The following is a 10,546-nucleotide window of genomic DNA, read 5'->3' on the forward strand; positions in this document are numbered from 1 at the left end:
GATTAACTAAGATTCTTTTACTTTTTAGAAAACTTGAAGTTATATATATACAGGGTGTCCCAGAATTGGTTTAACATCTCTCGTAGGCAGGCAGAAGGAATAAAACTGAGTCGAAAAGTCCTATACCATTTTGCTAGATTCGCAATAGTTACTGAGATTTTAATTAACAAAGATCTGCGAATAAGCATGCATCGGGCTGTCTTACACGCGTAAGACTGCCCGCCGCGCTTCGCGCGCTAACGGTGTTACCCATAGCGACATATGGGAGGAGCTAATATAACAGCATATACTATAACATATACATATTAAAATGTAATTGTGTGAAGCGCGCCGGGCTGTCCTATGCGCGTAAGACAGCCCGATGCACGCTTATTCGCGGATNTTTGTTAATTAAAATCTCGGTAACTATTGCAAATCTAGCAAAATGGTATAGGACTTTTCACCTCAGTTTTATTCCTTCTACTTGTCTTCAAGAGATGTTAAACCAATTCTGGGACACCCTGTATATATATATATATCAAATGTTGCTAGTAATCTAAGCTGCTCAAAGCTTTCGGAAGACTTACAAGTTTACTTGAAAGTTTGTTTGCTAGTAAGATAATTTAGTTGAAGATCAAATATTAAATATATATTTGATCAAATATATATTTGATCTTCAACTTCTGATTTGAAGTCAAAATGGACTGCCGTACGTAAGATTTGTGTACTTTTTTACATTATATTGTTATCTTCTTTGCGACATGGCGTTGTTTTCTATTCTTTCATACTAAAAAGAGCTCAAGTAAGGGCCGAAACGTCTAAACTATATGTCATTTACACATTACTTTATGTGAATTTATATTAATAAAATCATGAGATCTACTTGTTGCTCGATAGAGACCTTTATTCTAATTATTATTATTTATTGTTAATTTTACGAGCGAGATTTTTGTATTATATTATACTACAAAAAGTTAATTTTTGTGAAAAATATCAAAAGTACATTTTTTTAAAAAGTAATATTTTTATAATAATATAATATTATTTCAAGTAATACTATTTAAGTATTATATATTGTTTCAATAATATATTGTTTAAAATCCTATATATTACATATATATACTTATATTTTATAATACATATTCTAAAGCTTTTTAATTTTAGTCTAACAAATAAACCTGCTCTTTTTCATTGTAAAACAACTTCTAAGTTATCCTTTATTTTCTTCAAAAAAATATGATCATCGTAGCTATGTGGGAAACAATTTTACTATTTCTATTTACATTTATGAGTATCACATTACAAATATTACATAAGATAGATTAGTCGACGTTGATATATAAAGGTCTTTGTTTTTCATTACAAAAAATCACTATTAATACTAGTAAATTTATTTTCACAAATAATTAAACACGATATTGCTATATAAATATACATTTGTACACACTACGTGCATAAAAGATATAGAGTATGCCAACAACTAAAATTGTTTTCACTTTTTAGAATATTCCTACAATATACAAAAGTGTTTTTTAGTCTTAAACTTAAATATGTACTAATAAAAATAGAACTGTTGTGCATCAACATGCAATAAACTTGTTTTGTGCATCACAGGAAAGTAAAATATTATCAAAACTTAATTGAGATTTTTATTTACCTATTTTTTTCCACAAGTGTTTTCACTGAACAATCCGATGATTCCGAAAGTTATGCGAGATCATTATACGCAGAGTCTATTTCACATATAGTCTCGTCTATTATTTCTTTGATTAATTTCATATCTCTTATTACTGCTTTATCAACAAATAGAGACAGATTTAATTTGCCTTCGTAAGTAATTAGACCTAAGGACAACCCGGTTGTATTTCTAAAAATATAAATTGTAATATATGAATAAATATATATACATGTACATATATCTTATATTATATATAAAAATGGTTTTAATATCTCTGGAATATTTCTAATTTTTTTTACACGTAAGTTAAGATAAAAGATAATAATGATATACTATACTTGTTCGGTATCCAAAACGTCATGTTGCTTAGAGGATGATTCTGAATAGAAAGTTTTTTTTGTATTCCTTTTATATTGCTAAATGCCATTATGGGATTGTGAATTGCAACAATAAGTTTTATAATTGACACCGGCAACATTCTACTTAAATATTTAACTAAGAAAACGTTTAACGATGCTTCTAAATTATTTCTAATTTTGTTATTTATTATTGTAGTTCTCTGAAGACGTTCAAAAAACCGAAAGTTTGTAGGTAATGTTAAAATTTCTCTATCTGCGTTGACAAAACAACTTTTAACTATATTAAACGAAACATCATTGGTCAATACTAAGTTGTCATCAGACATAGAGAGTCTTCTTGGTATGAGGACCGATATTGCGTTAGGTATTAATTCCTTCATCTGCAACAAAGATATACACTTTGTTTCATACTTGTACATATAAAGAAATTTTTTACATATAAAGACTTCATTTTGGACACTTAGTATTGTGATTATACTTACGCGTAAATAATATTTAATCATCCCAGCAGCAAAAGCTGTTAATATTATGTCATTAACTGTTGCTCCTGTACACTGTCTTATTTTTTTAATTTTTGTTAAAAGCTGCGATTTATCGATATCGTTTTCCAAACGATAATATATCAGTTTCTCACCTGTTAAAGGCCGACCATGAAGAAAGCTACAAGATTAACTCATTATGTTATAAATCTTAAAATATTTTATCTAAATATTATGACATACGATTTGATAAATATCAGTATTATGAAGTTAGTATGTACAGATGTAAAACTTGGATTTTAAACATTACATATTTTGCATATTGAAAATTTATATAACTATATTTAAAAATATATTATTTTATTTAAATGTGTTGTAGGATATTGAAATATAGACGTATTCAAATACTGACCTTTTGCCATCCATACAACGAAAAACTTGAGAGACAAAAATTTCTAGAGAAAACAATATAAGTATTACATTTCTTATGATTTCTTTAATTGTGTTATATACTTCTTTCAAGTTTAATATAAATTGTTTTTTTAGAAAAGTTTCTTTCTCCTTAAAATAGTTTTCTTTAGCTGTTAAGGTGCTGTCCTTGGGTTCTTCCAATATTGTCGACACTTCATTTGTGATATTCTCGTCGACAATCACATTAAGCAACTTGAATAAAGCTTTACCATCACCAAGAGAATGATGAGCGCGAAATACTACAGGAATTTCGTCTACATCGGTATTGAAGCGGTCTTCGGAAGACAAGCTCGGATCTTTTTTCATATAAGATGAAGATTTGGAACAACGTCTTCCAATGAGCATTTCCCACATCGGTTTGTGATCATCATACAACGGTCTGTTGCATATTAAACTTAGATTTTCTTGAAAGGTTGTACTGTGAACATTCTCGCAAGATCCATCGCAATTACTGATTTCACACTCCAACCATCTAATTGCGGTTTCTGGATTAAATTCTTTTGATTTTTCCCAATAAACATAACCAAACTTTTGATATTTATAGTAAAACAGTTTTTCGAAACTTTTGGGGGCAGTTTTAAATACGTGATCGAATAAGTTTCTCATATCTTTCAAGAAAGTCATATTTGTAGTTCCTGCGGTTTTCTTCACTATTAGTACGGCAGTAATCAAGGGTACAGATGTATCTTTGACGCACCAAACAGCATCCGAGCCTTCCAACAGACCGGCAAATTTATCTTTAAGTTGAATTCTTAGCACAGTTTCTACCCAACAACGGTAGATATATAAAAACATCAAACTGGTGATAAGAAACGGAGCAAGCAATAAAAAACAAACAATTCCTAAGAATTTTCGAATTACTATTTGACATGTTTCACTTAATATTTCAGATTGCATCTCGTTACGATGGTAAATTGTCAATTAAATTGAAGACTGCTGCAACTTGGATATATGTTACTTCTGTAATATTAATTAATTGTAATATGTGTGTAAGGATGATTTTGTACTTCCATAAGAGATGTCCAAATAATTACGGCTATTGCAGGTAGTAGAAAGCTGCAATCCACAACCCTAAAAATAAGTTTTTTATATCTTTATTTTAGAGAATAACTCTTCTTTAGGTAATGTAAAAAATTTCTGGGAGTTTTAAAAATAAGTGGTTTGTGGTTATTGATTTTTTTCAAAATAAAGATATCAAGTTTACTTTCTTTGTATTATTTTTACAATTTGTATTTTTTGATGCAAAGATAATATAAAAAACTACAATAGTGTAAGTGTTTATATTCTTTCTTGACGACCTATAAATTTTAATAAAATGGATTTTATAAATCTAAAAAAGTTACGAGTCTTCTACACAAAGATTCATCTTGCTTTTTGCTTAGCAATTTATTTAATGTTGAAATTGTTGACGTAACGTAAAAAGTATCAACATTGTGTTGAAAATATAGCACACTAGGCAAACATACATGTGCGTGTGAGAGTATTGTGCGTGTGTGGTTTATCTTGTTGAAATAAGTAATGAATGCTTTCCATTTCATTCATATGCGTACATTTATCTATAGTACATATTACGTATACTATAGATCATGCTCGCTCATTGATAAAACAAAATGTGTCTAATAATTGTGGAACTGCTTCAATCGTTTTGTACATAATCTTTATGTTTGTATTATATTCTTGTTTCTTTCTTGCAAAATCACTCTCATCATAGAAATTCTATTTTGATCTCTTACACACTATCGACAAGATCTAAGATAAAACATGTGACTATAATGATGTTTTTTAAGTTTTGGTTTTTGTTTCAATAAACGCAGTAGTGTATTAAGTGTTGTACAGTCATCAAATTTTAAACTCTTACTATAACTCTATTTAGTTATTAGTTGCTTTTTAATTCAATGCCCGGTAAAAAATTTATATATATATATATATATATATATATATATATTCCGATAGCCAAATGATAGCAGTATGCCAGCAGTATGCACGCAAATGTAATCAGTACTTTGCAGCAGATTCCACTTAGCTGTGTCATCATAGTGATTTATTACGTTGAAGTTGTGATATATATTGTTGCGAGATGCGGCGCGTGTCGTCCACGCGGTATAAGATGTTCGTCGAACGATCAATCGATATAGAGGCTTTTGTTCGGGTAGCAACGGGTTGTTGACGGCGAAGTTCAAAGAAGAGTGAGCCGCCATCATCGGCTCTCGAGATTTCTTTTACGTTTTCCGTGGTTTTTTGTAACGCGTTCTCTAATAAAACTTAAATGTGTTATACGCGGTGTTATCTTTTCTTTCCGCGGAGCGCAGTAACTCGGCGGTTACGCGATTAAACGCTGCCGTGAGCGCAACAATATAATTATATATATAATTACCCTACATAATTCACTCACTATAATGACACAGCTAAGTGGAATCTGCTGCAAAATGCTGATTAAACTTGCGTGCATACTGCTGGCATACTGCTATCATTTGACTGTCGGGGTATATTACTTATACACAAATTAAAATTATTATATCTAATTATGCAAATTTATCCACACACACACACACAATTCAAATATGTCCATACAATTTTATGTAGAATTACACGGAGAATATCTTTGTTTAAGAGAATGGCTTTAAAAATATCAACTTACAAAATAACTTTAGTAGTATGTTAGATACAAAAAATTATATAAAACTACTATATTTTTTGTTATTCAAAGATCACTTCAAAATCACAATATGACCGTCTGTCGATCACATTGTAATTTTGAAGTGATCTTTATATAAATTATAAAGATATAATATTTTTATATAAGAATTTTAATTTGTGTATAAGTATATATGATTATATTTATCAAAAATGTTTTACCGGGTGGTCTTACAAAAAAGTATTACTAATGCAGTAGTGATTAATTATTAAAAATAAATAAACTTAAGGCATTGATAATGGCTGTTTGAAGCAAAATACTGATGATGATGTGTATGAAATAGTGTGTTACTTTATTTAAGCAAGCTAATATAAAACGTTTTTGACCTTCGAATTAGATTTTTTTCAATATAGGTCTACAAAATAATAATTTAATGTTAAATTTCGCAAGAATAATACAATAATATAAATGAATAACTTACAAACAAAGTAGTGGTGTTTATCACATGTGTGTGGGCATGAATATAAAGTTCTTGAAGTAAAACAAACTTGACAACTTTACACTTAACGAGTTACGAAGTAACTGAAAGAACCGAAGGCAGTGTGTGTCGGTTCAAAGCCGTTATCAACTCTCAAGTCACCATATTAATATGTATTATCAACGAATGATGAGTAGGATCTGTCAAGATTTTCAGTGTTGCTGTGTAAATTGAGACTACGGCTTTAGCTTCTTATGTATAATGTTTCTGATATCAAACGTTTATTATAAGATCTCTCATTGTCTAATAATTTTACGTTATCCCAATCAAATTCATGAGAGTATTGAATCCTGTGATCAGTAATCACCGATCTTTGGGAGGAATTTCTCTTAATATGGTTCTTATGTTCAGTGATTCTCAAATGTATCATTCTGCGGGTCTGTCCGACATATGATGCATCACAATCCCGACAATTTATTTTATATACTACAGAAGGACGTTTAGATAATGGAAGAGAATCCTTTAGAACATTGATAAATCTAGACAATTTGTCTATACCGTTAAAAGCAAAGCGAGTATTAGTCTCTTTTGGAAAAATATTTACAAATTTTTCTGAAAAATTATTTATATAAGGCATCACAAACTAACGAATCGGCACTTCGTTTAGAGCATGATTCAACAAAAACCTTCTTAAGTCATTATTTTTGAAAAAATTATGTTTCAGTCTCTGTTTAAAAATGTCAAAAATGAAGTCACATGGATAATTGTTGTCAATTAAAATATTAAAAATCAAGTCAAAGTTCTTAGAATGAAATTGAGGATGTGATAAAAAGAAGGCTCTGTCGACGAGACTCATGACCGTGTCTCTTTTTTTGGCAGATAAGATGGTTAGAAAAAGAATTAAGATATTTGCCTGAGAACGTTGGCTTATGGTACCAGTCATGTATTAATCTATTATTGCTCTTTATAATTGTAATGTCCAGAAAGTTGAATCTATCAAAACCAACCTCCATAGTAAACTGAAGTCGAGAATGATATGAATTATAATGTTTTAGAACGACATCAAACTGATCTCGGGGAACCATAAGAGCTACGTCATCTACATATTTGACATGTAAAGATGGGATAAAAGATAGAGAACTAATGGTAGATGATTCCAGATCCTGCATGACTATGTCTGCTAGAATCGGAGAGAGAGGAGAGCCCATAGGTGCGCCAAAGGTCTGTTTATAATGTTTGTCATTAAAAAGGAAAAATGTAGAGTTAAAAACAAGATTGAGAGCTGAAAAGAATTTTTCTTTAGGTAGAGTAGTGCTAAGCTTAATCAAATGCCATTTTTTTCTAGTCCTTTGATTGCGAGATCAATTGGAATGTTAGTAAATAATGACGTGACATCGTAAGAGATTAACTCAAATGATTCATCAAATGTTACTTCGGAGATCCGACTCGCAAGGTGAAAGCTCTTATAAACCAAGCTTGGAATAGATTCGAGATTTTTTGAAATTATTTTATGTAAGAAAATTGCAAGATTGTGTAGCGGACTGTTAATTGTAAAAATAATGATCCTGAAAAGATTGCCAGGTTTGTGGATCTTTGGAACACCGTAGGATCTAGGAAGTATCGTGTGTGAAATGTTTAAGTATTTGTAAGTGAGTTCAGTGATTTGTATTCGCGAGTTTTCCATCTTTTTAACAAGTCTTTAAGAGACGTTATAATAAAATTCACAAAATTCTTTTTAACAGAAGCGTATGTGTTGATATCAGAAAGCATATCTTCAATTTGTCGAGTATAAATGTCTCTATCTAAAGCAACTACAGAATTTCCCTTGTCAGCTCTAGTAAAAGCGATAGTAGGATGACTTTTAAAAAACTGCTGAGTGATTTTGAGGGCATTATATTTTTCATTGTCATGATTGGATTGAATAAATTGAGAAACCCTCATTTCAAGAACTTTATATTAATGTCCACACTCATGTGGTAAACACCACTACTTTGTTTGTAAGTTATTTATTTATATTATTGTATTATTCTTGCGAAATTTAACATTAAATTATTATTTTGTATACCTATATTGAAAAAGGCCTAATTCAAAGGTCGAAAACGTTTTATATTAGCTTGCTTACATACAGTAACACACTATTTCATACACATCATCATCAGTGTTTTGCTTCAAACAACCATTATCAATGCCTTAAGTTTATTTATTTTTACAAAAATCTGAAGCTAACTACACTCATCATCATTTGATTAATTATTGTCGCTTAGTAATGTACTTATTAAATCGCAGTACTTTTTAGTAATTTAATTACTACTGTGTCAATAATTTTTAGTAGTTAGTAATTGTAGTATGTGTGCTTAATTAGTGGTCCAATAATTTAGCCGTGTAATGAATTACTTGCTGAGTTACTAGAGAATCACTGAGAGACTTTGTAATGAATTATTTGCTGAGTGATGGAACTATTTGATCCATTACTTAAACTCAATGATAATTTACTGACTCAGTAACGTGGCTGCAGAATAAATTACTACACAAGTACCGGAGCTTTATAATGAATTATTGACTCAATGATTTAGCTGTGACAAACAAATTACTGGCACATTTATAATAATGAGAGAAATATTTTTATCCATTGTTGCAGGTTTATTGCAATATTTTTAATAAAATAATAATTTAAATAAATAAAATAAAATGTGTAAGATAGCTTGAGAATAAGTAGATAAAAATAATTACGATTTATTAAGAAACAAGTGATCTCGCGGACTGACATTGAGTGAGGCGGCTGTGAATATGGAAGTCTCAAGTTCAAATCCCACTATCATTTTTAAGATTTTTCAGATTTGGTCCTTTTCAACAGAGTTTCTCGGTCAATTGGCGAAATAAATCGGACCTCCAAAGATTAATTTGAATGAAATCTCGAAGTAATTTCCCTTCCAAAAAACGATGTGCCATTTGTTTTCTTTTAGTAAGAAATTTCACTTGGATTCTAGATAAAATTTTTTTTAAATTTTAAATTGCAATGCGTTACACTTCCAATTGGAATTGATATAAAATTTTTACGAATCCAATATATTTTGAAAAAGTCTAACTGATTTCCGAATAAATCCCAAACAAATTTCTATGCAAGCACTAACACTAATGTGTTCAATAATTCACCATCAGTAATAAGTCCTCAGTAATTATCCAATAATTCTAAGTAATTTGCCAAAATATCACTGGATGATAGGCTAGTAATTCATTACTCAATTTGGTTTAGTAAAATTATAATTAATAAACTTCTATAAAAGTGACACATTACCTTGTATGAAGAAACTGATTCCACTTGATGTGAACACTAGCTCGATATAAAGAAGACTATAACGAATTCTTTATATGCAGAGAAGCCGATTATCTTAATGTGTTTTAAATCATCGGAGTATGCAAATAGTTAAGTCTATTAAAACTAGATATTTTTTTATGACGACACAAACCGCACAATTTGTGTTATGTAATTATTTGTTTTCTCGGATATGTACACGTCAAACCGTGACATTTACACTTTGTGTTATGTCATTATTATATTTCTCGGATATATATACGTCGTATCGTCATGTGATGTATACCCATATAGCACAAGACGTCCTTAGATCTATCCTGACAATACCCAAGACGGCTCAGGACATTTACAGGACATTTTAAGATATCAGTATACATGTATTTTATGAAAACTTACTATGCATACATGATTACTTTTAATTATATAAAAAATTTAATGTAATTTAGAATTTTTATGTAGTATAAAAAATATAAATGTCCGCTGGATAACAACTAAATGTCTAAAAGATATCTACTTTGTCTATTACCTATATTACCCCGATAGCCAAATGATAGCAGTATGCCAGCAGTATGCACGCAGATTTAATCAGCACTTTGCAGCAGATTCCACTCAGCTGTGTCATTATAGTAAGTAAATTATGTTATTAGACACGATACGTAAGAAAACAACACAGCAAAAATATAGAAATAAATAAAGAATGAAATGACAATAGCACGTTATGCTTCAAATTTGCTACATTTTTTGAGCAAGTTCTGCTTGATTGATGCAATAATATTTGTATCACGGCATAACATATTTATATTCTTTTTTTTTCTGTCGACACTAATTGAAATAACAGATTACGTTTGAATGCTGGCTACATTGTACTGGCATAATGTGTTATTGCAGACTTTGCAAAATATGATCACTCAGTCTTGGTTATCTAGGTTGCTGAGTGATGGAACTGTGATCCATTACTTAAACTCAATGATAATTTACTGACTCAGTAACGTGGGTGCAGAATAAATTACTACACAAGTATTGGAGCTTTATAATGAATTATTGACACAATGATTTAGATGTGACAAACAAATTACTGGCACATTTATAATAATGAGAGAAATATTTTTATCCATTGTTGCAGGTTTATTGCAATATTTTTAATAAAATAATAA

The 10,546-nt window shown here is 30.0% G+C and overlaps 1 protein-coding gene across 3 annotated transcripts; it reads right to left on the minus strand.

The window, feature by feature from the left end:
- Positions 1 to 1,229: 1,229 nt before the first annotated feature.
- Positions 1,230 to 6,182, minus strand: LOC109862839. 3 transcript variants are annotated; one of them, XR_002251221.1, is made up of 7 exons: positions 6,083 to 6,182; positions 4,001 to 4,037; positions 2,908 to 3,926; positions 2,499 to 2,676; positions 1,996 to 2,396; positions 1,637 to 1,846; positions 1,230 to 1,489 (listed from the first exon to the last, which is right to left on the minus strand). XR_002251221.1 is itself a non-coding variant. In XM_020442990.1 (6 exons), the coding sequence occupies exons 3-6, from the start codon at positions 3,861 to 3,863 to the stop codon at positions 1,687 to 1,689; spliced, it is 1,695 nt and encodes a 564-aa protein (XP_020298579.1). In that variant the 5' UTR covers positions 3,864 to 3,926; positions 4,001 to 4,037; positions 6,083 to 6,182; the 3' UTR covers positions 1,611 to 1,686. The 3 variants fall into 3 exon arrangements, 1 of the variants encoding a protein (XP_020298579.1); XR_002251222.1 differs by having other exon boundaries at positions 2,908 to 4,037; XM_020442990.1 differs by lacking the exon at positions 1,230 to 1,489 and having other exon boundaries at positions 1,611 to 1,846.
- Positions 6,183 to 10,546: the final 4,364 nt, after the last annotated feature.

Source organism: Pseudomyrmex gracilis, unplaced genomic scaffold, assembly GCF_002006095.1.
Source record: "Pseudomyrmex gracilis isolate BER0280 unplaced genomic scaffold, ASM200609v1 scaffold_2475, whole genome shotgun sequence".
In the NCBI taxonomy this organism is placed as follows: Eukaryota; Metazoa; Arthropoda; class Insecta; order Hymenoptera; family Formicidae; genus Pseudomyrmex; species Pseudomyrmex gracilis.

What these genes read in the sequence shown, in the direction of transcription:
- LOC109862839 (XM_020442990.1), bottom strand. Translation starts at nt 3,863, where the DNA reads ATGCAATCTGAAATATTAAGTGAAACATGTCAAATAGTAATTCGAAAA. An exon ending in CGTTGTATGGATGGCAAAAG is followed by an intron (nt 2,677 to 2,907) that starts GTCAGTATTTGA and finishes TTAATCTTGTAG; the next exon opens with CTTTCTTCATGGTCGGCCTT. An exon ending in TGATTAAATATTATTTACGC is followed by an intron (nt 2,397 to 2,498) that starts GTAAGTATAATC and finishes TCTTTGTTGCAG; the next exon opens with ATGAAGGAATTAATACCTAA.